Source organism: Camarhynchus parvulus, chromosome Z (genome assembly GCF_901933205.1).
Source record: "Camarhynchus parvulus chromosome Z, STF_HiC, whole genome shotgun sequence".
Classification (NCBI taxonomy): Eukaryota; Metazoa; Chordata; class Aves; order Passeriformes; family Thraupidae; genus Camarhynchus; species Camarhynchus parvulus.
This window is the reverse complement of record NC_044601.1, coordinates 11,935,147-11,961,974: the sequence shown is the minus strand read 5'-3', so window position 1 is coordinate 11,961,974 and position 26,828 is coordinate 11,935,147. Positions and strand designations below refer to the sequence as shown.

The 26,828-nt window shown below is 48.2% G+C and overlaps 1 protein-coding gene across 5 annotated transcripts; it reads right to left on the bottom strand.

Annotated features, from left to right (window-relative positions):
- Nucleotides 1-527: 527 nt before the first annotated feature.
- On the bottom strand, nt 528-26,537 carry TMOD1 (tropomodulin 1). 5 transcript variants are annotated; one of them, XM_030968480.1, is made up of 10 exons: nt 26,464-26,537; nt 15,706-15,869; nt 13,704-13,860; nt 10,318-10,437; nt 7,362-7,451; nt 6,797-6,927; nt 5,107-5,214; nt 3,461-3,604; nt 2,864-3,008; nt 528-968 (listed from the first exon to the last, which is right to left on the bottom strand). In XM_030968480.1, the coding sequence occupies exons 2-10, from the start codon at nt 15,823-15,825 to the stop codon at nt 904-906; spliced, it is 1,080 nt and encodes a 359-aa protein (XP_030824340.1). In that variant the 5' UTR covers nt 15,826-15,869; nt 26,464-26,537; the 3' UTR covers nt 528-903. The 5 variants fall into 5 exon arrangements, with proteins under 5 accessions (XP_030824340.1, XP_030824338.1, XP_030824341.1 ...); XM_030968478.1 differs by lacking the exon at nt 26,464-26,537 and adding an exon at nt 26,183-26,293; XM_030968481.1 differs by lacking the exon at nt 26,464-26,537 and adding an exon at nt 22,645-22,720.
- Between the last annotated feature and the right edge of the window lie 291 nt (nt 26,538-26,828).

The following is a 26,828-nucleotide window of genomic DNA, read 5'->3' as shown; positions in this document are numbered from 1 at the left end:
ACAGCAGTAAGAGAAATAATTCCTAGCAGAACAAAATTTAGTTCATGAACATGGTCATCTAGACAAAACAGCAAAGGGAGAGAATGTGACCTGTCTGCAGGGAGTATCTGGACAAACACTTTTAACACTAGGAAACTGAAAGGAGTGGGGAATAGAAGAGAAGGTTCTCATTCGCCAATTAGTTTGGCCATCTCTGGAGGTTAGGGTTTGCATCACACCTCTAAGAATGACTGTTTTCTTCACACGTGCATGGGATTGAAGGATATTCACCCATCTAAACCACTTGATTTTTGAGACTCTGTTTTATATTTGGTGGCCTTAAATTCCATTTAATCGGGGGTGGAGATCAGCTTTTTTGTAAGAAACACTGGGATGCATTTGGCACAGCATCTCAAATGATTCAGCAAATGTTGGCAAAAAATTGTAACTCACAATTTTTGAAATTAGCCATGTCTCCAGATGTTAGAAGTGGTTGTTAAACTAGTTATTCCTCTGTAGTTACTTGAGATCAACTTTGAAAAATAAAATAAAATAAAGTATTTTTTTAATACTTCTACAATTTGTGTGAAACAATTTTATCTTTCATTCATGCATACCACATCCTAACTATGAAACACCGTGCAGGAATTTTATAGAAAAATTAATCCCCTTTAACACTGGATTGTACTCTAAACTGAGGTTGCATAACATTGACAAGTTGGCTTGAATAGTTTCCAACTCTACAGAAAACATTCACAGTCCTACTGGATAAAATCTTCATAAAAACTACAGCTACTATTTCATTTCAACTGTTAGTGCATAAAACAGAACAGAGGCACCACAAATACTCTGTCAAGGCACTTATTGCCTTTAGATTTCCACAGTGTAGCACAGATCACTGGGAATGACCTCCATAGCCAGGAACTACACTCCAGTTCTGCACTTGGGAAAAATAGGCCCATTCACCTCTGCAAGTCTTCTCTTCCTCACTGAAAAAGAAGAGAAAGAGGAGTCAGTCATGGCAGCGGGATAATGTGGATGGCAGGCTTGCCCTAACAGCCGTAGAAAGGAGCTAGCTGAAAGATGTACTTTCTGCCAGGAAAGAAACAGGATAGCACCAGCTTCTGAATTCCTGCCTTGTCCAGCAGGCACAGCCTTACACAGTAAAATCAAGGAAGATGAGGTTTTTCTTCCTATGCATTTTTAAGGCCAGCAGCTACTTTCAGCCTTACCTCCCTTATTTTGTAGTTAATTATATTCCACAGTTTGTCTTTGTAATTGGACTTTAGCCAGTTCATCATCTGACTGATGGAAAGCAGGAAACAGATGTCACAGTTTTTCCTTTGCTGTTTTTTCAAATTAAAAATCTGCCTTTTCAATAAAAAAAAATATTTTAAAATCTCTTCTTATCCTAAGCCATTGGGCTCCAGTCCTTTGATTATGGTTAACATAGCCAGAACAGTCTCATATCTAGTCTTAAAAGTTGATTTATACCTCTTGACACCTATGCTTATGACTCTCCAAGAAAGGTGTGGGAAAAAACCCCAGAACATAAAGAGGATGCAGAAGTTAGCTGATGAAGATGAACATAAAAGCCTTCACAGTCGGTTCACACAGAGCATATTGGGAACAGAAGGTATGAGACCAAAACCATGTTCTGGCAGCATCACTTGATAGGCAAGAACACTGGAGTGGAGCAGAAGCAGAGAGCTATTGCTGACAGGGAGGAAGATAAAGGGTTTTTTTACTTATACATTGTCCAGGTGCACAGCTGAGATGCTACTGCCAGAGACCATCAGACTGATGAATACGAGCTGCAAACAAGAACCAAATCAGACAAAAAATGCAGATCTTAGTGTCCAAGGAGGTAAAATACACAAGTCTTACACGGAAAACAAGTTGTGAATTCGTCCTCTTAACAGCAGGAACAATCAAAATACGAGATTGTAAATCTTCGAGCTGATTATTTTGCATGCCAGGTGCTGCAGAGTCATTAAAAATCATGCTCTGTTCCAAAGGACAGAAAATAGCAAGCCTTTCCCAGTGCAGTGCTCAAGTGACCAGGTACTGAGTATTTTGTGTGATCCTTGAAGAACTGGCACATAGCTTGGCTGTGCTTCTTAGGAGCAGAGTACTGGCTGAAGCAAGATTGATTTTTTCCATTTGTTTTTAAAACACAACAGGTTTATCATCTGCCTGATATGACAGCTGCTGTGTACAGCATAGTGGGTGTGTTAGCTGCATTCAGCACTGCTGGCGTGATTTCCAGTGCTCTACAGCAGTCTGTAGCCAAGCAATGGGAAGGCTCTGCCACGTGCTTTGGCTGAAATGGCAGTTTGCAGACTTGCCCACATTTTGCTTCACAAGCACGTCTAATCACTTCATGGAGGGTACACAGATAACTCAAAGCAATGTGGCTTCTCACATGTTCCGAGAAGCAGTTCCAGTTTGTTTTGCTGAGGGGGATGGGCCAAACTTTAACTGCTGTCAAAGTTCAACTCTACTATTTTTCATCTCCTTGTTAAAGTGGGAATGAAGCTGGAGGAAGACAAGCAGTTGGCGGGAATCACAAATGCTAGAAGCTCATAGCCCATGTGCCACATGCTGTATCACAAGTTCTACTGAACCACATCAGCAGCTCTTGCTCTTTCCCAACAATACCTGCTGTAACTGCAAAAAACACTGCCTGGCTGACAGCAGCTGCAGAAAGAAACCAGCTGGTGAAGGCTGCCCTCCTCCTTGAGGGGCAAAGCACCATCAGGCCCTTCAAGAGGCACATTCTAATTGTTATGCATCTTTAACATGAGCAGTTCTGCCCTAATCCCGCCAGGAATTGCCCACAGGACCCTCCCATGCTTCCCAGCTTTCGGCCAGCCTGACTCACCCAGGTCGTTGTTACTCATCATGGCATTGGAGGCGCGAAGCCGGGGACCTTGCTGAGTGAAATGGTACCCAAACTTCAGTAGGGAGGTGTTCTTTTCCAATATATTTGCAATTTCCATTTCTACTTTGTTGCCCAAGGGCTGACTCTTTTGAAAACAGAAAACAGAAAAGCAAACTGTTCAGGCTAGAGGGTAATTCAGAGCAAGCACTTAGAGGGAAGGAGTGGAGATTGCAGATCTTTCTCTGGACCTGTGTCCATTTCTGACTTGGAGCTGGTAAAACAAACTGCTGGCCTGTTCCTTTACACATGCTACAACTGAGAGGCTCCCGCTCCTCCAGCAGACATTCCCACAAGTCCTTTTCCCCAGAGACTTTATTTCTTGGACAGATTAGCAGCCGCTAATCTTGAACATCTGTAGAAACCAGGATTTTGGTCTCTCAATCAGTCAGCTGTCTCTGAGTTGCCCACAGCTCAGCTGCTTCAAGCTGTGGGTTTCTCAGGGAGCTGTGCTTGCCCCAGGCTCTGTGTCAGGGCACACTCTGCTGCCCCAGGCAGCCACGCTCCCCTGAGCAGAGCTGCCACCCCCGCTCGCTTCACCTGGTTGTCAATGCGCAGCTCCACAAGCGATGTGTTGCCCTCGAGCGCTTCGACGATGGCCAGGATCCCAGACCCAGAAATGAAGTTTGACTCCACGTTCAGACTCTTCAGTGTGCTATTGACCTTCAACATTTCTGCCAGGGCCTGTGGACAGAGGTGGGCAGGAGGAGCTGGCAGTCAGACAGGCAGGGGCAGAGCACCACAGGGCAGCAGGGCTTCAGCCCCCCTCACCTCCAGAGTACTCCTGGAGCATCCCACATGCTGTGCAGTTTCACTGCCACCAGGTGGAAGTGCTCTCTGTGGAGTGAAGGGGGTTCCCTGCTGCTGCAGGGGGATGCTTGAACATGAGCCTGCTGGAGGCCACAGCAAAACCTCCCATGGACAAGCACTTGGGGCTACCCCAAAAGGTGATAGTCCACACCTACAGCTGCCCTGTGACAGCTTCATCTGTCCCTCCTCTAAAGCCAGCATGGTATGACAAGGATGCTGACCAGCATTGGCCCTGCCTGCACTGCACAGGGTTGAGATGCTTCCCATTAAAGCACGCAGAGAGAGGAGCATCTGTCTTGAACAACAAGGGATCTCCACATCCAAGGTGTCCTCCCAAGCAGCATCACAACCATATTAATAATTTTTGCCTCCTTAGTGGGTAAGACCAGAAGTGGCTGGAATGCTCATAACACCCCAGACCTGATCAGATCATGTCACTTCAAATAAACTGCAAGGGAGGATTCACCTACATGAAGCTAAAGGACCAGAAGGTGATGCCCACATGGCAGGGCTAACCTGCACCCACAGCACTTAGCCCCACAGCTCCCCCAGCACAGCTCTGACACAGCACCTGTCCTGCCTGCACAGGCAGTCTCCCCAGTCCAGAGTGCCTGAAGTAATTTAAGAGCAGTATTGCCCTCCAGAGAATTTCTTTTTCTAGCAGGAAACTGGAGTGCACGTGTGTGTGTGTGTGTGTGTGTGTGTGTGTGTGTGGAGGTAGGCAGGAGTAACCTGGGTGACTGAGAGCAAAAACTGACTGCAGTGCTGCTGAAGAAGGATGCAAAGATACAGCCTGGAAGGTAGCATGAAGGCCAGGCAGAATGACTGGCTCCTCTCTGTGTCCCCAGTGACATTTAAGATCACTCACAGCAGCCAGAAAGACCCATTATCACCTACAGAGGCCACACATTAGGAGATGCAGTCCTGCTTGTGCTTCTGCACACGTCTGCACAAAGAACACATGGGAGACATCTGGAACAGACGTGTGTGAGGGGAGCAACAGGTGTGCACACCTTTGTACCAACAGAAACAAATGTCCAGAGACAAACTGCTTTTAGAAGATGCCACTAGGACATCAGTTGTTGTCTCACGCTCGTTTTCCAGGAGATTTTAGAGGACAATACAGGACTGCATGGGTTAAAGGACTGCACCCTGAAACCTCCACAGATGGAAAATGAAGTGAAGGAACCAAAGCCTGTCTATTGCTGGCTTCCACTAGTGCTCCTGAAACTGAAGCACCAGCAAACAGCCAGAGGTGTGGAATGTTGTGCCAAACACAACAAAAGGTGCAGAAGCGGTCAGTCAATAAGGCTGAAAATACCTTGCCTGGGAACAGTTCCTGTCACAACACTGGACAATGGTCTCACAGTACTTACAAAAGCAACAGGATCATTGCTCCGGGTCCCAACTATGCTGAACTTCTTCACATACGTGTTGTTTTTCAGTGCTTCTGCAAAAGCTTTTAGAGTTGGTATGGGAATATTCTGTGACAAGAAATGTGGAAATCATGTGTTAGGCCATCATCTGTATGCAATGAATATGCAATACATGTAAAAGATACTTTTAACTTCTCATCAAGGTCAAATCACCAAATGCACTGAAGTAATTCGGGAAGGGGTTGAAAAATGTTTTCACAAGTTTTCACTTGTGCTATAACCAGCTTGTTCTAAGGAGCATGGCAATGTCTTCATCCTATTTTGTGCTCTGCTGAAAGCTCACTGCCTTGATTTGAAGCCGCATCTCTGCTCTTTAGTTGCCCAGAAACTCAGCTACCTAGGAACATGGGCATTGTGGGGATGCTGGTAACTAGGATCCCTGAGCCTACACAGCATTGCTCCTGTGCACTCTGGTAGGAATGGCAGCACTGAGAAACATTCCTGTCACATTCAGAAAATTTCCACCTACAGGAACCGATCCAGAAAGGCCTGAAATTATCGCCACGTAACACAAATCACAGACGCCTCTGACTGCTTTAAACAACACCTTACAGGCTAACATTTGCCATGCTATGTCTCAGCCCAGAAAAAAAATCCATGCTGCTTTTTCTGAGTTCCTTCAAAATCAGTATTTTTCACTTATTAAGAACTTCAGATACCGTTTTCAGATGTTCAAATTTTCACCTAAAATTGTAAGTGGCATCCTCACCCTGGACTTCTTGCCACACCATTTGGATCCCACCATGTGGAATCATCTATACTCAAAGTCATCTGCAGAGCCATAACACAGCACCCAGCAGCACAGAATCTCCACTGTCACCCCCCAGTTCTCCAAACCCCCTCCCAAAGTCATGAGTTCAACACACAAAGCTGGTGCCTGCCTGCCTGATTCTCAGCCTTGTGTCCTCAAGGGATGGGGTCACTAGCCTGAATCAAACAGTAAAAATTTTTTAAAAAGTAAAAATATTTCTGTTTTAGAAAGGTGTGGGTAGCACACCAAAAATGTGTTTTATGTGCACGTGCAGTTAACCACGTTCTTGCTGTTTAGCTATGTCATCATTTAACAGACCCCATAAAACAGAAACTGTATTTTTTAGTGTATGTATGTGTCCCAAAGGCAACATAAGAAGTGGTGCTAGGTCTTGACTTTCTTTCTACAAGAAGTAAAAGAGTCCACAGAAGGGATGGTTGGGTGATAGACAGAGTCACCTGCGAGAAGGGTGACTTCTTAATATTTTTATGGCAAGTATCTGGATTGTGAAACCTTTTTCCTCCCACCATCTTATAATATACATCAACATTCCCTCCCCCAAACATGCCTAAGTCATTAAAGCAACCTAAAATGGCTTTAACCAGACAGCCAGTTTTGGGTCTCCTCAGACCACCCTCAACACAGCTCCATTTTTCCAGGCACTTAGAGGTATCCTCCTCCTACCAACCCCAGGCCTTTGTCCCACAGCAGGTAACAATCCATTCTGCTGCCCACAATGGAGATGGGAAGTCCTGGTGTTTCTTGTCTGGCTACATTCAGTGTTATGATGCTGCCCTGTGCAGCAAAACAGACCCAGTGTCTGCCTTCTGTGCATCAGAGTCTTGTTACTAAGAGAGGATGCTAGAAAGGAGCAAATACCATAATATTGTTAAGGTTGACTTCCTCCAGGTCAGGATCATTGCTTTGTATTCGTTTCAGAGTTTCCTCCACATCTGTTGAGTTTGGCTCCTCATCAGGAACTGGTTTGTACTGTGTGGGCTTAATCACACCTGCGAGTGAAAAGCAAGATGTGAAAATGAAAGCAGCCTGAGTAGCACTATCTTTTCTTTGAGTGTTTTCCTCCTCTTCCAGAAGTGGAGCGATGGAAGCATGACCTGACAAGCAGCCATGAGATGAGAAGCCACTCCACTGGGGCCCTGCAGCACAGGACAGCCAGTGCCTGCTGCTGTGTGCTGTTCAGGTCCAAACCTGAGTGACGGAAGGCACACTGCCTGCCCGGGGCTGTCCCTCGGGCTGTGCTGGCTCCCGCAGGGCGCCAAGGAGGTGGCAGAGACCCCACTGGCTGGCACAGGGCAAGGATGCACCAGAGATGGCTCCAGCAATCACAGGCTGCTCTGACATGCACAGCCTAAAAATAATCATCACTGCCTCCATTAGCAGCTTCAAAGCCCAATACTGCAGCTTGCTAACATAAATCACTTACTGTTGAGGCCTTCTTTGTTCACAATGGTGCTGCTCCCCAGTGCCTCATAGTACTGCTGGTTACTCATCAAGGTGTGCATGCCAAGGATGGCTACAGAAACAGGAGAACAGGATTTATTGTAGGCTCCAGAGCCAGGAAAAGACACAGCACACTACCTTTCCCTGTGCAAGCATAGAAAAACATATAAAGGGAGGACAAAGCCCCCCAGCTGACATAAATATACTACAGCGCTCCAATGCGCTTGCTTGTTTATTCCAGTATAGCCTGGGCCATAGGAGAAGAGGAACATCATCTTGTGGACAACAAACAAACATTCAAAGCTTCCCAGTAACCTACCTGACTCAGCATCACACAAAAATAATGGGGAGAAGGCAGTAAAAACAAAAAAAATGTCATTGGTAAGCTTTAGTACAAGCCGCCCAGTCCAGCAGGAGCCTGCACATCCTCATCACCCTTGCTCACTGGGCACATGCCGCGTAATTCCTCAGCCCAGTTTTGGGGAAGAGCTTTGCCCACATGGAGCCAAACCGACCCCAAGGCGGCAAGGAGGTGACTGTTACCTGCAGCAAACAATGCACATTGTGCTTTCACTCAACAGCTGGCTGGAGTGCTGCACTTGGTACCTTTGGAAGGTGACATTGTGAGAAGCGAAAGCTCTGCTGTCTTAGTCAAAATGTAGAGAGTGGTGCTACGAACACCATTCAAATGCTGTAAGAGCCCAAAAGCCAAACTCAGCCAATTTGTGTCTCTCTGACTCAAGACTGCAAAGTCAATATGCAAATACAAATTCAACAATGTCTGGGGGCTCTGGTGAACTTCCTGCAAATGACATATAAGAAATCAGTGGCTTAGGAACTTTCGGCTAGAGTTTGTTTCTAAAAGTAACCCTGCTACGCACAGAAAGATCACGTTTGAAAATAAACTGATTTTTGAATCAACAACTTTTTTTTTTAATAGCTATATGACTTTTTAAAGAAAAATGCAGACACATGAGTATTTGTTGAAACAGACATATCTAAACAAGTCTTGATCTCTGGATAGACAAAGTTGTGAAAACAGTAAATTTCTTCCTAAAATCCAAGCATGCCACCACAAAGGCACTTTTTAGACTTGGTTGGCACCAGTCTGTCACCATGTTCTGTTGCTTTGGCCCAGAAGGGCTGGAATTTGCAGGAGAAAGGTATCCTTGAAGCCTAGCACAAGAATAGGATCTGTTATGGTGACAGCTCATCGTGACTCTGGGTTGCACAGGCTGGACAGCCAGAAGCAAAGTGTCTCAGTGAACTTCCCCATGGTCACAGCACATTCCCAACTGGATCTCACAGAGCCAAGCAGTCTCCATATGAAAGTCTGAGTGAGGCTGGGCACTTCAAGTGTGATTGTATTTTAGCTTGCCCTTTTCTCTGTCATTTGCTCGCAGATAGAATTTTCAGGAGTGCAAGACGGGTTGGGAAAGTAATTTGCAGGCTCAGCATTTTGGTAATTCAGATAGTCCCCAAATCACTTTGGCTTGTTTGGACAATGAAATCTCTGCAGCAGCCAAGAGTGTGAGTATCTGCACTGCAGAGAGAGGTAAGCATCTGCTGTCACGACCATGCATTTTGGGGGCTCAAGTTTGTGTTAGACAAGAGGGACCCACTTTTTCTAAGTCTGGTGCTTATGGTGTATTCTCCGCAGGAGCCCAGGCAGAACGAAGGCACCCTATTTCTGTCTCCCTCACCTGATCAAAGGAATGGGAGCCCTTCCAGGGCTGCTGGGAGCCACCCTCCTGGCCTTGCCAAGGAAGGGATCCAACACACCACAGCTCACAATGATCCCTGCTAAACAGGCAGGAGCAAAATGAGCTCCTGCTAAATGGATCCTGCTAAGCAGGCAGGAGCAAGGCTGTTGCTGTCAATATTGAGATTCCAGAACAGTTTGTATCACATCAGTACTCCTGCTCCCACTTAAGTGTATGCTCCCAGCAACGGTAGAACAAGCTGCCCTGAAGAGCTTTTTCATGAGACAATAATTGCTACACAGATCTGTAGCTTAGAAAGGCAGATTTTATAAGACAGAGCTTTACAGAAGTCAAGGATCAACAGCAAAAAAAGTTAAATCCAGAGATGCAATGCTTGGCCAGGGTACATATGTTTGGGAGCCTTAATGCAGAAACACATTTCTAAGCCAGAAGATGGTATTATTATGCAGAAGATGTCAAGTTGGTGCAGTTATCCTACAGACTTTGTAAGTCTTACAGTCTTCCAGCGAGAAGGATACTGCTAGGGACTATGGAAACCTGAAGAGACAAAACTGGAAGAAGAAGCCAGTATCACTGAAATATTCACTGATTGCTGGACCAGCAGAGCACATGTGAGCTTCATAAGGCATCATGGGGTGTCCATGTGTTCCTTTGGCCAAGGCATGCCCTATCCCAAGCACAGAGCTAAGTCCACACTATGGCCTTCAGCAACATCCCAGTATTGTTATCTGACTGTCTGACCACACAAATTACAGCAAACCCACCGCTTAAAATGTGTTGAAAAAGCTCCTTAAAAAAGACCAGGCCTGAGTGTCCACTGAAAGGCTTCTATAACCTGGCAGATCCTTTACCAGGTTGCACAAGAAATATCCTGGGTCTGCTTGACTGTTTCCTAAGATTTGGTTTGAAGAAAGTTTTGCTCTTGAATGTACAGGCTGGAATTAGCAACAGTCAGTGGTAGAGACAAAGGAAGAAATCAAACCACACATTGTTCCATACATAAACTCTTCTTCTTCCTCCTCATCTTTGGTCCCCACTCTTTATTAAATCACACAGGCTTAGAGTAATTTTTTTTAACAAATAAATAAATTCTGTCAGAACCAACAGCGTTCAGAGAAACAGCAAAAATTGCAATAGCTCATTTCCCACAAAAGAATAAAATAACCCCTAGAAGTTGAACAACGTTCATCCCCGATTACTGAGAAATTATTTTACCAGCAATGTCACAGAGTTCTGCATCAGAGGCATTAGCAAGGGCTTCCTCCAGTTCCGGCTCCAGAGTCACACTTTCCAAAACAGGATCCATCGGCTTCTGCTTGGGAATCCAAGCTTTTCCTATAAGTGCAAAATGAGGTCACTCTCGGTGTAAGCTACAGCACCCAGTTCACAGCTACGCTTGCAGATGCATTTCCATGCTGTGAGATTTAAAAAGTAGAAAGGACAGAGGGGGCACAAGAGAAAAATCAGAAGAGAAAATGAATCCCTTTCCGTCAGCTTGGTCTGAGTCCTGCTGCCATGCGAAGGGGGAGGCACGGCAGCTGCAGAGCTCAGCCCTTCCAGCAGCACGGCATCCATGGAAACCCAGCAGAACGCTGGAGCAGGATCATGGCTGTTCATAGCTCAGCACTCGGAAAGGCATGCACAGCCTGACCCTCACCTCTTTGAAGGCTGCACAAAAGGGGTGAAGGTCTGCCAGCACACAAGAGTGGCCTGTCCCAGCACTGTGCAGGATCAGTCCTGCCACCGAGACACCTCTTGCTGTTGTGCATGTTGGCAAGGCAGATGGCACATTAGTCAAAAGAGGGTGGAAAGGAGGTGGTGGAAAGCTCTGGGAGCAAGTAGAGACAGCAGTTCAGTGAACATATGGGATGCAAGGAGGAGCAGGCTTAGGGCAGCTGTTCTAGCTCAACCCTATTGCAAAGAGCATGCCAGATGGAGACCCCTGTGCTTTATCTCTCTGGGCAGCAGGAGGCCAAAAAGCAGACCTATTCCCTGCAACTCAAAGGTGCAAATCCACAGGTCCACCTGGTAATGCAAACTTGTCATCTTAGCTGCTTGCTCAGGGCCTTTCCCTAAGGGGGGTGCCCCCATGGACAGGAGGCTGGAGCTTTGAACACAGTGGGCTCCCTGCCAGCCCCCATCCCACTGCTTGGGGCCACCTCTGGACAAGCCACAGCGCCTTCTCTGCTGGGGCTGGCTGCATCCCAGGAGGAATGGGGCAGCAGACAGGGCTGATGATGGCCCTGCACAGCTGCTCCCAGCTCCTTACTGCTCATGCTGCAATGGGCAGCAGATCCTTCTTGGAGGCAGAATGGGTCAGGTCTGGGATTTCTCAACACGGCAACCACCTGTGACAGCCCAAAAGAAAAGAGAGAGGCTTGTGATGTTTTAAGACTCCACAGCAGGGAGCAGTCTGCTGGGAAAATCCAGCATTGCTGGGACAGGGGTAGGAGGGCTCTGGGAAGATTTTGGAGCAGTCTCCTCCCCTAAAATAGTCCTGGATCACTGCAGAGATAGCGACTGCAAAAGGCCTGGCCTAGCATGCCAGCCAGGACTATTTTTGTCACCTCTCTGAAACCAGAGTCAGTGGCACCAAAAGGGAAAAACAATCCAGCTGCTCAGGGATATGCAGAAAGGGGCTAAATTTAGCCTCAAGGAAGAAGCAACTGCACCTCAGGGTCCTCTGGGACAAAATGGAGGCTGCCATAAAGAGCCTTTTACTCCTATCCTCTGCCTGCACACTGCTGCTCTGACAGAGAGAGCAGGAATGCGGATTCTGAGACACAGCTGCTCTTGCAAAAATAGGCAGCGTCATGTGCCTGCACAGCCAGGCACCTTCTGGGTACTCAGCAGCAAAATGTCTGCCCTGGCTTGGTGTGCATCTGTCCCACCAGATGCATTGCTGGGCAAACTGTATGTACCTTCTGGCGGGGGCAACACCAGCAGGGAACAAGAGAAACAGGGCAAACTTAATTCTGCTGTCATGCAGTAACTCCTTCAGACACCTCAGTGACACCAAAATTTCTGGGGTTTAATTTAATTTTAATTACCTAATTTCAGTCAATTTCTAAGTTTTAGAAAGTTTTGTATCTCAGTGGTGCTTTGTTACAAGATTGAACTTTAAATTAAGCGGTGCATGCATGATGATGACAACACATGACATCTTATGTCACAGTATGTCTGCACACCCCACCTCCCACCCTGCCCAGCAGCACAGCCAGGGGCAGCACCTCCCATGGCCAACCAGTAAATCACCCTCCAAACTGCAAACGTGGTGATTTATTTACAGCTTCATCACAGCTGTGAATAAGTAATTTACCATCTCTGGCTCACAGTCAATGTAAGTAGTGTCTTCTCTCAACAGTGTGTTACAAATGAAAATATGTTTCATTCATTTGAGATCACAACAGACTGAAGTATGATGCTGCAGACTCAAAATGCTTGAAATACTTCTATCTCCTGCAGAACACTGCTTCTACCTTTTGGGCTAGCCAGGTGGGTAAGCAACACCGGACTGGGGCACACCTGAAAGGTATCAAACCAGTCTTCCTGATAGTACTCAATTTACTCATTTACCTCTCTCAAGGACTACTTTTTAAACTTTTTTAAAATCTAAAAATACTGCCTCAGGTTTTAATAATGAACAGATTTTACACAAGCTCTTTTTAAGAGAGCTGTGTTGGTCAGTAAGGTGGCACCTTTCAGAAGGACCCTCAGTTAGGAAACATGTTCGTATGCCCATATTTTCATGCTTTTTTTTTTCCACACTGGACAACCAGATCTTCTGCTGCAGGGGAATCACGGTTCAGAGGGAGACATAACAGCTGAGAGAAGTTACTGAGAAGCTCTTGGAATGCAGAGGCAAGGACTGAGCAGACCATGTCCTGTGTCAGATAATATTTGGAGTTCTAACAGGAAAGTCACTTGGATAATGAGTCATATACGAGGAGAACAGCAAAAGATGCCAGAAGGAGAGGAAAAGAAAAGAGGCAGAGAAAAACCCTGCTCATGCAGAGCAGGAGTGCAGCAGCCACTGCAGGGTGTGATGCAGGAAGACACAAACCAGCAACCTGCAGGAGACTGGGAAATAAAGATGGAGTTGTCAAGAGATTATGAAAACTAGATGGGAACTGCTGGGCCTCATCACAGCTGTGGAGAGCTTGGAGTTTCTCTGTGGTGAGAAGCTCACAGAGTCAAAATGGAGAGTGAAAGGCAACAGTGAAACATGGAGCTTAACATGAGGAGCTCATAGGAGAACAGGGCAAGGAGGAGCAGGAGAGGACAGAAGATGATTTCTGTCCCGGAACCTGATACAGATGCAGTGGCATGGGGATGGGAGAAGGCTGCGCCTGGTACAACTTCTGTCCAGCATTTAACAACATATCAGGTGGTTCCCAAATCAGCCAGCACAGGGACCTCTTGGGCCCACCCCAGTTTATCAGCCAGCCTGGGCTGGGGCTAGGCAGCAGAGAGAGCAGATTCACGACCCCAGTAGTTTCAAAAAGAAGTTTTACCAACACAGGTCACACATAACCCGTCTGCTGTGCACCCACTATGCCTTCATTGTGATACACCCAGCATAGTGCAAAGGATTACCATACCTCTCTTTTCACCCGTGAAAGGAACCAAGTCTTCTCGGTCTTTAATGTCCTTTGCCTGCTTTTCTAGGTGGGCCATGAGTTCCTCCCTTTTGAAGGGGCCAGTTGGTGGCTTTTGCGTCTGGTCCCGCTGCCTGAGCCCTGCTGGCAGCAGTGCATTCTAGACACAGAGGTGAGAAACACAGGTTATCCCTGCAGGCCACAATCCCCATCCATCAAACACTCTCCCCTCTGCACTTCCCTCATTGCACCACTCTTCTTCCACAGTGGAAGAATTTGCTTCTCCTTGTGTCAAAGGTTATCTTCATCCAGCCCCACTGACTTCCACATCATCCAAGATGCGTGATGCTCCTTCCCCCCTTCAGTTTCAAATGCTGCCCAGTAGATGTTTCTCTGCAACACCAGCTCCAGCCCTTTCTTTCTGGAAGCTCTCAGCCACTTTCTCCTCACTATATCAGTCTGTCCAAGTGCCCACAATGCTCCATGTGCCCCAACAAGAATCAGTTCAGTTAAATCTCATGATCTTTCACAGAGCAGATCAGAGAGTTGTGGTGGTCTTTTCTGCCTTTCAGGATCCATCACAAAACTACAGAGAGGGTCTCACAAAGAAGATCACTTGGTTGCAGAGCAAAACCCCTGAACCCCAGCTTTTTTTCAAGCTGCCTCCTTGCTACTCAGTCATGTAAGCCTCCATGGGAAATTGGTTTGTGCTTGACACATATGGCACGTAAACACCTGCTTATATTTAAATATAGAACAGCCTTAATGCAGTAAGTAAGACTATTCCCAGATTTGACACTAAGCAGGTTCTTTAAAGCTTTACTGGATAGAAGTCAACATTTACTTTTAAAGACATCCAAGGTGATGCTGAACAACACACTTTGATTTTTCCATGCCTGCCTGATAAAAGTACTTCATTATAATTTATGTCTGTATCAGTGAAAAGCCTGGGAAGGAAAATTACGAATAGGAAGCAGTTAGAATTGGGCAACCCTGGAGGGCAAGAGAAGTGTGTGAATTGCACAAGCAGGGAGGCATAGGAGACAGCTTGCTTCCACAGACTTCATGTTGTGCAAAGCAACAATGCAATCTTCAAGCAGACTACACCTGCACTGACAGATGTCCATAATTATTTTACCTTTCTTCATCTTTCACAGAATGCTGCCTCACCCTGTGTCTTCTGAGGTAGCTGTAATCAGCCCATCAGCCCATATACTTAATCCCAGGAGCCAGTTTGCCAGCTCTCAAATAGTTTCCTGCATTGCAATTAAAAATACTGATGATGCAATCTACAACACCCATCTTTTACTCCAGAAACACTAACTGTTCCTGCATGTTGCAGGAACAATTTCTCACTTGGCAGTGCCCGAGCTCCTCGAGTAACATTGCCATAAACCAGAGGCCAGCCAGTTGGCTCTGCACATCCCCTGCAACAGGGCAGTGCTGGCTCCAGAAACCTTTCACCAGCTTGGCTCCAGCAGCCCCCATGTTTGCGTATGTGCAGCTCCTGCTGATGCTAGGAGGTTGCTAAAAATAAACTGTCCCACTTTGCAAAACTCCGGGATTTGGATTTCTGCGTAAATGGAGGAAAATACAGGCCATTTGAAGTTTGTTACAAAAACCTCAAGCCCAAAACACCAAAAAAAAAACCCAGAAAACCCTCAAACCAAGCAACCTGCAAAGCATTCCCTCCAAGGTGGCCTGCTCAGAAACAGAGATCCATTTTTCACAGGATTACTGCACTGCACCAGCCCTGGCTCATATTGCTGCTGCAAGTCACAGATGCTCATCACATTGGGAAAAGGGCAGGAAAACAAAGATACACATGTAGACTATGCTTCCAATGGCAAAAATTTCTTCTGTGTATCTGCATCCAGTCTCTTCCACTCTTGCTCCAAGTACAGGCTCTGCAAAGGATCCCGCTGAAATACAGACTACTAATGCAGCCCACTCCCCCACAATTACTAAGATTCATGACCTAATGTCTCAATTAAAAATTACTTACATCAGGATCCAGCTCTTCCAGTTCATTCTCTAACTTCCTGAGCTCCTCCTCTGTCAGAGCTCCAAGGATCTGATCTTCATCCAGGTCTCGGTATTTTTCTAGCTCCTTTCTGTAAGACATCTTAGAGGAGTCTCGTGGATCTCACTTTTATGCTGTAACAGAACCTGATACGGAAACAAAGCGCGTTAACACTGAACACATGAAGCATGATGCTGCAGCCTGCCTGGCTGGGGAACACGGAACACTCCAGAGTTGGAGATTTGTGCTTAAAGCACAGCTGATTTCAAAAGATTGCTCAGAGCCCCCCTTTCATATCCCACACACAGATAATCACCCAGGGACGTGAGAGCGGCGCAGCTCCGGTAGCACATGGTCCCACCACGGATCTATGGGACAGGACTGAGGAAGTCCTTGGTACAGGACCCTGGCTAGGGATGTCCTTCTGCAAGCAGTGTTAGATGTTAATGAAGCATCCTGGGCACTTTGAAGGACAATAAACCATAAGTCATGAAGCATTCAGCTCTCACTCATGTCCTTATGAGCCCCCAATAACACTGCCCTGCGCATGGCACTCCAGATAACATTGTTACCGGATGGGAAAACAGATTTGTAACACCACTGAGCACCTCTGAGCCCTGAAACCTCCACGAGGCTACAATGCGCGGCACTTCTTCCCGTATTTTAAAGCCACAAGGAGATCAGGAAGTATTATCCACTCAGGTTCAGGAGGCTGCCAGTTAAATGTGCTATTTAGTGACCCACCTTTCCTTGGACAACACGTTTGCACTGCTGCCAGCTGAGCAGCTGACCTGTGTGCTACTGCACATTCTACACCAACCCTGCAAGAAGAGAAGTGAATGGTCTATCCGGATAATCCCTGCTGACCCCAAGGTTTGGCCCATGTCTCCTAATACAATGTGCCATACACAATCATATGCATGTTACTGGACTTCTGCAAGCAAAAAGACTGCAGAGAAAAAGGTCAATGTGTTTAAAACATGCAGGTGGGTTAAAAGTACACTCAGCATAACACACAAAAAGCATATCCAACCTGCTCTTTTGCTGACAGTCTCCTTCTGCTCCACAGCACTGCCTGTACATTTATATTTTTTTGGCTCTGTTTTTGCAGAGAATACCGAGTCCTAGATAATTTAAAGTGACTTTTCTTAAAGTGTTGCTATTCTTCTGAGTGACATTTACATTAAAAATAACAGCAAGGCCTGTGTATTTTTTAGGGAGCCAAACATCTTTTGAGTTTCTATAAATGGTGTCTTTTCAGCTCCTGTGGAACATCAGAGCCCTACCCTGAATCACATCTTTCCTGCTTTTCTTGTCCCCTCTGTACAGATTATGCTTTTATGATCACTCTTCATTAGTGGAGAAGTTTCTTTATGCAAGTTACAACACAGTTGCTGCTCCAGCTAGGAAAATTATCTTTAGCTTGGTCACAAAAGGGCACAGCAATGTACACACACTTGCTCAACAGCAAGCCCTTAAATTTAGAAGCTGTCATCTTGTCAGACGTTTGGTTCCCCGCTAGTGTGGTGGCAATTCCTGCATCACTCACATTCCTGCCACTCAGCACTTAGGAGGTGAAGCGCAACGAGATGGTGCCTTTTTGATGGGAGAAACAGTCCCTGAAAATCCCTCAGTTTCTCTGGGAACTGCAAGGGTGAAAATCAGCTTTTCACTGGGCTGGTTTGCTCCAAGGAGCAGCCATCAGCCCGTGGGCACTTGAGCCAAGGGCAGCCAGGAGGGTGATGGAAGCAGGAGCGGGGTGGCTCAGTGGGTCTGGCTGAGTGAGGAGAAGGATCCCCACACTCCTGTGCTTCACCAGTGCCCTGCAGCCCTCAGTGCCAGGCTCCCTGCGCTGCCAGGCTGGTGAGCAGCAGCCACGCACCAGCCAGCCTATGAGCCATGTCCAGCAGCTCAGCCCCTCCAAGCCTGACCTTCCTGCAGGCACAGAGAAGGGCAGAGCCTTTACTGCAGTTGCCCATGAACACTGAGGCAGGAAATCCTAGAATAGCAGCCTGGACTTGGATCTGGATATGTGCTGTGCTACTGCAGCCTTAGATATCAGTGCACAAGCCACCACCAGCCTGGATTTCATATGCCATATGTAATTTTGACCATTCTGCCGTGGAAGGAGCTGGAGCTAGGAGCAAGCAGAAAGGCAGATAATAACCCACCCCAAGCTGCTAAATTCCCTATAATGGCTTAAAATACCCACACCTGCCACACACAGAGCAATATCTGTCTTGGCTACATGAGGGCAGCTATTCCCAGAGGCAGCCACAGACCCTTCCCAGGAATGCAGGCAAGACTGCAAGCAGGGGCCTGTCTGGGAGCAGAGTGCGGCCCCGCAGGGTGACCTTGTTGCCTCCCTCCAGAAGAACAGAGATGTCAGCACCAAGAGGCAGGACAGACACGGGATGTCAGTGCACGCAGGCAATGCTTCTGGAAAACGCCTCAGGTTTCAAAGCATCTTGCAGAGATATGGAGCCGAGGCTGCATATAGCAAAGGCCCTGAGGGCTGAAGACAGGTGCAGAGCCTACTGAAACGCAGCTGAAATCCCCATGGAGAGAATTTAATTTGCTACGTACCCCAAAGAGAAGTGTCGGGGGACACAGTGCCCTCCCAGATCGCTGGTGCAGCCGGACGGTGCCAGCACCTCGCACATTTCCCACAGAGAGCACACTGAGCGCACTGCTCACTGAGAGGAGCAGCCTTGCCCGTGGCAGCAGGACATTCTGTACTGCTCCCCTGCCTGCAGAACCAGCCGTTCAGCTCCGTCTCCTCCAGCACAGCCACCAGGACCAGTGTGTTCACTGGCGCTCCCTTATCTCTACATCCCAGGCCCCCTCTACCCTATCTTGTTAATGAGTGCTGGGAGAAGAAGCAAACCAGCCTATCTGCTGTAAATGGAAGAGGGCTTTGAACTGCCAGTGATAAGAAAGCAGGTAAATTCTGCCCAAGTGAAATTGTTTTTGTTTGTACAGAGTGCTGAACACCCACCACCACAAAACGGTTCTCCGTGACTTGTGCCAGAGTACAAGCATGGTTTAACACAGGTTCCACCTTCACCTGAGCTCAAACTAAACAACAAGATCCTTCAGCACTTGAGTTCTCACTCTTTTTCATTAACCCTATCACTCTTCATTCAGTCAGGTAAGGAAGCATCACAAAAGAATATAAGTGCATTATAGAGATACTGCACAGAGCTGACACTGTTGCAACTTTAAGTCCTCAAAAAATTGAAATTCATATAGATTACAAAGATAGCAAGATATTAGGTCTCTTTGTTCAAAGTACTTGTAAGTCACACAGGAAGACAGCCCAAGCACTTGCACTTAATAAATCTGAGCAGCCCACAGGCTTGAATGCACAACAATCATTAAAACTGTTAAAGGAGAAAAATTGAATTGGCTGGGAGAGAATAAAAGCTCATCTACAGGAAAGACTGTTCTCACCATGAATATGGGAAAACAAAACAAACAAAACAAAACAACATTGCTGATTCATGAGGGGGATAGAACAGTTTCTTTCTGAAGGGTTCAAAAGTGCTGAGCAAACAAATGGATGCTGAAAATAAGTGAAAATGAAAAGCATCCTGTACAACACTGGAAATAATCCTTTCAGAGGGCTCTGCACTGGTACAGCCCCCTGCAGCGCCATGGCCTTTTTGGGGTGCCGAAACCTGAGAGCAGCACTGACGTCTGCCCAGGAAAGCGGTGGAAATCCATCCGGGAAAGCAGCCCACGTGGGCCCACTGTTTCACCACCCTCCGAAGGCAGGCATCAGTGCTTGGCTGTGCTCCTCAGGTGGGCGAGCAGGGAGGGCAGGAGCAGGGCAGCAGTGGGCTCAGGCTACAGCAGGCTGCCAGGAAGGCTGTGGAGCAGCACCTGTGCTGCTGAATGGAAGGGTCTGCTGGATTATCTCCCTGTGGTCTGACAGCCCCAGGGAAAAGAACAAATGAGGAGAGGGAGAACTGGGTAAAGGGACAGGAACAGCAGCAAGACAAATTTCAAGAAAATACAAAAATGTCACAGTGGAAGCCACGGGTGCTGTGTCAGGCCTGCCAGGCGACACACCTGGCAAGCGCTGTGCCGGGCAGCCCAGCGCCTCCCCGCCCAACCTCCCGCATGTCCAGCACGCCAGCACCAGGACAGCACAGAAAGCATTTCCCTTCATCAAAACACAGGGAGAAAGAGCAACTCAGCTCAGCAGAGGTGCGAGGCTTTCCAAGGATAAATTCCGTTATCAGCCCTGCCAGCCTGGCTCCGGGGGTCTGTGCAGGCTGCTGCGTGCCCAAGGCTCGGCACGTGGGAGGGTTTGGGGCATCCCTGGCCACCGCCACACCCAACAACCACCAGAGGCAGAGGACAGGAGTTCTGTGTACTCTGCCACACAACGGGAGCCACGTCTGAAAAAAATTAACATCCTCGCCCCAGACAGCCCATGAATCTACCACAAAACCTTTTCTGTGCTCTGAAATGTGAAAGCAGAGCATGGGGCTTGGATTCTGGGATAAGGAGGTAGCCAAGCATGACCAGCATAGCTATTGATGATTCCTGAAAAAACTGCCAAGTTTGAAGACAGAAGTCCTTTCAAGATGAAAGCTGTATTTAAGAAGCAGTGAAGGCAGGAATTCATATCATGAGGGATGACTTGAAAACTGTTCCTGTTTGACTCACACAGAGTTTTGATTTATGAGATTTTTTTTTTACAGCTTAAGTATAAATCTGAGTCAAAGTTCAGAATTATTATTTTGCAGTATAAAAATAACAAACCAATATCAACTATCCCCTTGATAGTTGCTACAATAATTTTTTTCCTTTACTTGCAGCATAACTTAAAAGATAAATGCCAATGTCTGGGGTGTTTTTTGATGGAGGAGCTATACATACCTCAAGTGACCACTTCCTATAAATTCAAGAGAAACCAGGTGCTTTGTGTGCATACACTTAAATCTCAGTGAGTTATCCAGGTGCAGATCCAAGATGCATGCTGTGCAGATGAGAGGAACAAATAACCTCCAGCTTTTTTCTAAACAAAAAGTGTGTTCTTATGTGGCCAGTCCTTACGTGGTGACAAACCTTAAAGCCAGTAGTGAACCTTAATGAAATCTCATGCAGGACTCAGACCCTTATTTCTTCGGAAGCTGCACACGTGTGCAAAGGGTCTGTCAGCTTAGAGATCTTCTCTGGCTGACAGCCAGGCAATGAAGGAGAGCTGGGGCACTTGCACAGTGGTCTAAGGCCAGGTGGGGTTACCAGAAGCACTCGGAGAAGGGGTAGCTGTTACACATGTAGTGCTGGAGCAGACATGGTGGGGATGTAGAGAAGAAGGAGATCAATCCACCAAAAAGCTAGTCCCTGCTGATTCTCTCCTCCTGGGACAATTTTCAAACCCTGAGCTTGCATCCCAACATAATTGGGTGCTGATGACTCCATGGGCAACTCTGCTTTTTGAGTCACTGGGCAACCAGACATAACCAGCTCCTGCAGTTTCAAGAACTGACCAACAAATTATGGCCAGATCTAGCAGCAATGAAGGGAAAGATGCACATCAGCTCCTACTGAGACCACATCTAAAAATGTGATCTATGTGAATTGTGCAAGACCCAGTAAGAAATCAGAGCAGAGAAGAGCAGAGGAGGAGTTGGATCCATCCCCAGTGTCATCACACATCCACACACAGCAGAAGTCTTCACTGGTGGGTGCTTGTGACCACGATTCACCCTGCCCACGAGGGAAGTCAGTGCAGCTGTGCTGGTACAGATGTGTCTCCTCCCAGCACACAGGTACCAACATCACACCTCAGCCCCACAGTCCCTTCTCTCACAGACACTACCAGAGCCCAGTAGTGGCTTTGCAAGCGACTACATGCCCTGCACTTGAGGTACAGACCTTCAAAAGTTGACTCCACTTCAAACGTACATTGTTCTTCTTAAAATGAAAGGAAGATAAATGCCTAAGACCAGTCCCTTAAGGTAACAACCTCCTACACATTTCTGTAGACTTCTTTTCAAGCAGATCTCATTTTCTATTTAGAGAGGAAAGCACCATTTTAACAAGCCATAAACACACACCCAGGCTACAGCATCAAGTACTGTTGGCCTGTCTAGGCCCTGCATCACCACCTTAAATGTACAAGATGATGAAAACTCTAGTTAAAGCTACAAAAGGCTTTCGATAGACTCTGCCCTGGGCTTGGAGTCCAAGCTGCATTAGAAAGTGTCTAGCCAGGAGATCCACATGGGAGACCAAAGGGGACCCTCTGCTAAGCACCGCTGAGATGCAGATGGATGCTGCTTGCAATTTGATGTCCTCTAGTAGAAGACAGGTCTTTCCAAGCTGAACAAGCAAAAGGAATTGGACTTATTCAGTTGGGTGAGAGGAAGGCTGCAGAGGAATCCAACTGCAGTCAGTCATGTTCTGCCTAAAGGGAAATGATTTTTAAAGAAGAAAAAACACAAATTTGTGTCCTGGATGAGGAGAGTGGACAGAGAAAAGACAGAGGATGCTCCAGATGGTGAGAAGCTCTGCCATGTCAGATGTAGAAAGCAGAGCACACACTCTCATTGTTCCAGGCAAGTCAGCCATCAACAAGAAAGACTGAGGCACTCTCAGCCTCTCTGTGAGAGGCTCATTCTTAAGTAAATCCAACAACCAATCTGCTGTCCCTTCAGGGAACTGAAACTTCTCCAAAGAAGATCTAGGCTTCCTCCCAACAAGCAGCTCTTAATCTAAGACATCCTGAAATTCATATTTGAGAGGAAACATCTGGAAGAAAGGATTTTGGGTCTATTAAAGCACATGACTTGTGACTCTTGCAGTGACATACCAGCCATGCAGAACACGTAACACTATCTGCAGCTACCGTCATCACTCAACCCCTGCAGCAGTAAAGTTCAATAGGCCACAGGCAAAACTTACTGATGATGCAGCTTCAGTCCCATGGATATCTCATGTCAGAGCTGACATTCCCATCCTTGACAGCTCCACATCAAATATCCTGTTGTCTGAGGTCATGCACACCCTAGGGAAGGCTCCTTGTGCTCAAGCTAAGTAACCTCTCCCTTTATCCACTAATGCTGAGGAAAGTCTCACACTGCTTGCACTCTCCTCAGTCTTCTCAGCTCAGCCAACTCCTAACCCAATATCCAGAAACTGCCTCTATCTCCTGGGTCTCCTCTTGTCAATAGCCCTGCAGCCTGCAAGCCACACAACTCAATACTGGCTCTCACCAAGTGGTCTTTCTCATCAGAAAATAGCCTGGATGTTTGGTGACCAGGCCAAGATCTAACAAAGCCCAAACACAAAGCATCCCAGCTGTATCTCCCCCACTTCACATATTTTTAAGACACACACTTGTAAACACAGTTATGTGTTCTCCTATTTGGGGTGAGGTTGTCTCATGCACCTGGCATGCACTGAGTTGCTTAATTACTAATCCCTGTGAAAAGCATGTGGGCATACTTGGGTCATTAGTGACACTCTGCACTCAGTTCCTCCTCTGTAACCTGAATCCTTCCACTTGGAAGCTTCACAGCCACCACAATCTCCTCTGGAAAGTGATCCTGGGTTTCTTGCCTGAGTTTTTCGTAGTCCTCAGATGGACACCCCTGTTTCTGTGGCACACTCTGGTTTTGCGGGGAGCCTGATGGGTGCATTGTGAATGTTGGAGCAGAAAGGCTCCTGTCCTGCACTGAGCAGTGCCTCAGACCCTCAGGCAGGCAATGGCCATGTCCTGTGAAGGAGCCCTGCCAGAGTGCCAGACCAAAGCACAATGTGCTGTTAGTAACACATGAATGCCTGCACATCCCAATCCCACCCTGCTGCTAGTGTGGCTGAAGCACAGGGAATGGCAGGGAACTGCCCCACCAAGGTGCAGCTAATCAGCCCCAGACAGGCTGATGCTTAATTAACACCGAAGCCAAATGGGCACTGTTCCAGCAGCAGTGAGTATGCAGTGTACAATGTGCACCAAACGTGAATGAGGCACTAACAGAGGTGAGACCCTCACGCCATCGTGCAAGGCCTGCAGAAGCAAGGAAACCAGCTCCAGCTGGGAGAGCTACCAAGCTGCACAGAGCCTGCATGGGCAAGCAACCACTGCAACCTTGCTTCCAAGCTTTCCCCAGGCTGCTGCCAGCCAGAGTGTCCTGGGATGTACAGACTTTGGCCTGACTCAGGATAACCTCTTTTATGTGTTTATCTCATTCACCATGAACAAGTGGGAAGAATTCCCTCCCAGGAGGGCGATGCAGCTCTAAGGCAAGGCTTCAGGAAAGGGGGGAATCTCCATCTTTGGGGATTTGCAGACACAGGCCATATGAAGCCAGAACCTCCCTATCTCAGGAGGGGTCTGCTGTGAGCTGGGGATGGGCGGCAGAGCCACAGAGCGTCCCGTGGTGCTGCCTCCACGTGCCCAAGAACATGGGGCATTTAGCACCACAGAGTCATGGAACACAACTTTCTGTCCTGTTTGCCCCAAGAGATGGGTAATTTTATCAGGTGAAGACATTTTCTCGACAGGTCTCTGCCTGATCAGAGGAGTGAGTCTTCCTAGCTCACGATGTGCAAATGACTGTCAGCTATTGAGGAAAAAAAGTCAGAAGGCAGATCGCAGTTTCCTAGCTGTGCTTTCACAAAAACTCTACACACCTGAAAAACAGCAAAGCAGTACACAGAAAAGCACAATTCACCTGCAAACACTACATTTAGTAGCACATTGCTCTGGGGAATAGGAGCTACACATCTGGCAATAGAGGACTGGTGCTTCTTACAAAGGGTTAATTCAGGATCTTTTGTAAAGATAAATCAAATGGTCCTTTGGGTGAACGAAAGTAAAACTTGGGCAAAGAAAAGCAGTAATGAGATAGACCAGACTGTTTCTATATCTCTTTGGCTTTCCCAAATACAGTAGGGGATGGGGGGGGAAGGAACATATTTCCAATATTATGCAAATCCACAGTATCTGGAGAAAAGGCAGCAGACCATCACAGCTGAGAAGTGTGTGAAGAACAAGATGAGTCAGGCTGGAAAACAATGCAGTGCTGAAGAAGGGGTGGGGGAAGAGCCCTGACAGGGGGAAAACAGAGACTTTGAAATGAGAAGCAGTAAGCCTGTGATGCAGTGTCCTGGTTGGAATACCCAGCTGTGTGTGCATCAGGGGAACAGGCACAGAGGCTGTCAGGAGACAGCACTGCAAAAAGCATTTGGCTTTGGGCACTGCAGTGCGAGCAAGGTGGTGCTTGGCTTCCATGTTGTAGCCCAGCTCCTCCTTTCAAGAGGGCAAAAGAGCTCACTACTATAACCTGAAGTAGGGGTTCTGGGCCCAAAAAGCTTGTCCAGTATTTGCTCTATCAGATACTCTGAGAAAAGGTGCCACCTTTCAGCACAAATCTGGACGAGAAACAAGGAAGTCACTCTTCACTGCTGCATGATCTGGCAGGTCACACATAAGAAAGGGATTTTTAAAAAAAAAATGAAAACACTTAAAAACAACTTCAGCCACATGGCTGAACACCCTTGTTGGGCTCAAGGCCCAACACCCAAGGAAAGATGTAAAGCAAGTAGAAAGGACCTCCACATAAGGGGAGAGCAGCTGGCTCTGAAGGGGGGCAGAGGGCTATGGAGTCTGCCCAACAAACCATCCATGACTATTTAAAAAGCAGAGGGCAACAGATGAACACAGAGTGAAGGCAGAAGCTGTGTCCATCTGAGTGAAGAAAGGTTATCTTTAGCATAGGCAATGCTTTTCAAGGCAGTGACTATTTCAAGCTGGAGAAAGTAGGGCCAAGGCAAGTACAACAAATGGCCTCAAGGAACATTTCCCCCTGCTAATTTCCACTTTTCCCTAACAAAAGCAGCGTAGCTTTCTAGCGATTCAATATCTGGAAAACTATCTCCTAGAAGAGCTTCTTGGATTGCAAGGGCAAGCAAAAGCAGTAAAGAACTCTCGGTGCCCTCTGCAACCCGCTCAGCGCCGTGCAGAGCCCTCTCCTCCCACCGTGCCAGCACGCCCGATCCCCGCCAGGATTTGCCGCGGACACGCGTGAGCACCGCCGGCTGCCATCCGTCCATCCATCCATCCGTCCATCCATCCACCCATCCGTGCCAGCGCCTCCGCCGCGGGCCTCCGCCTGCCCGCCGGGGGCACGGCCGCTCCGAGCCCCGGACACCGCCTGCCCGAGCCCGGGGATCCCCGGCAGCCGCAGCGTCCGCCGCCGGCTCCGCGCATCCCGGCTCCGCGCTCCCACCTGCGGGCACGGCTCCCGGCAGGCAGGCAAGTGCGCTGGCAGGGAGGCAGGGACGCAGGCACGGCGACCCAGCACCCAAGCCCTCCTTCTTTCCTGCGCTGCCCGGACCGCAGCGGCGCCCGCTATTTCTGTCGAGCCGGGGACGCCCGGTGCCGGCCAAATGTTGTGCCCCGATACGGGCCTGGCCCGCCGTCCCTTCGCTCGCTTACCGCACCCGTGCGCCGCGCCGACCCCCGCCGAGCCGAGCCGAGCCGAGCCGAGCCGAGCCGTGCCGTGCCGTGCCGTGCCGAGCCGAGCCGAGCCGAGCCGAGCCCGGGCGGCTCGTCCTGGCCGTGCCGGCTCCGCCGCTGCCGGGGGCGGGGGGTCCGGCCCGGCCGCGGCCCCGGCCCGGCCGTCACTCAGCGGGGGCCGGCCCCGCCGCCCCTCCCGGCCCAGAACAGCTGCGCCCGGCTCGGCCCCCGCCCCGGGCCCCGGCTTGGTCGGCTCTTACCCTCCGCCGCACTCGGGATGGCAAGCGCGCTCCGTCCATCCCCGGAGCAGCTGCGGGGCGCTGCGGAGGGTGGCAGCAAGAGCAGCATTTGTTTCCAGAGGGTCTTTCCTGCTTTTTAACGAGTCAGACACACTGGAGCTTGCTTTTTGTCCCGTGGCAACGTCCTTCATTCAGAGTGCCGAGCCAGATGCTTCGGCAAACTGCTTTTTTGGGAAACCCCACAAGATACACACACATCTTCTTGGGGATCCAGGACACCGTAAAGCACCCTGAGACTGCGGCTGGAAAAACTACTCCTTCCCGGGGGGAGTGGTGCAGCACTGGGACAGGGGGAGCAGGGAGGCCTCAAGGCTCAGCCAGACCAA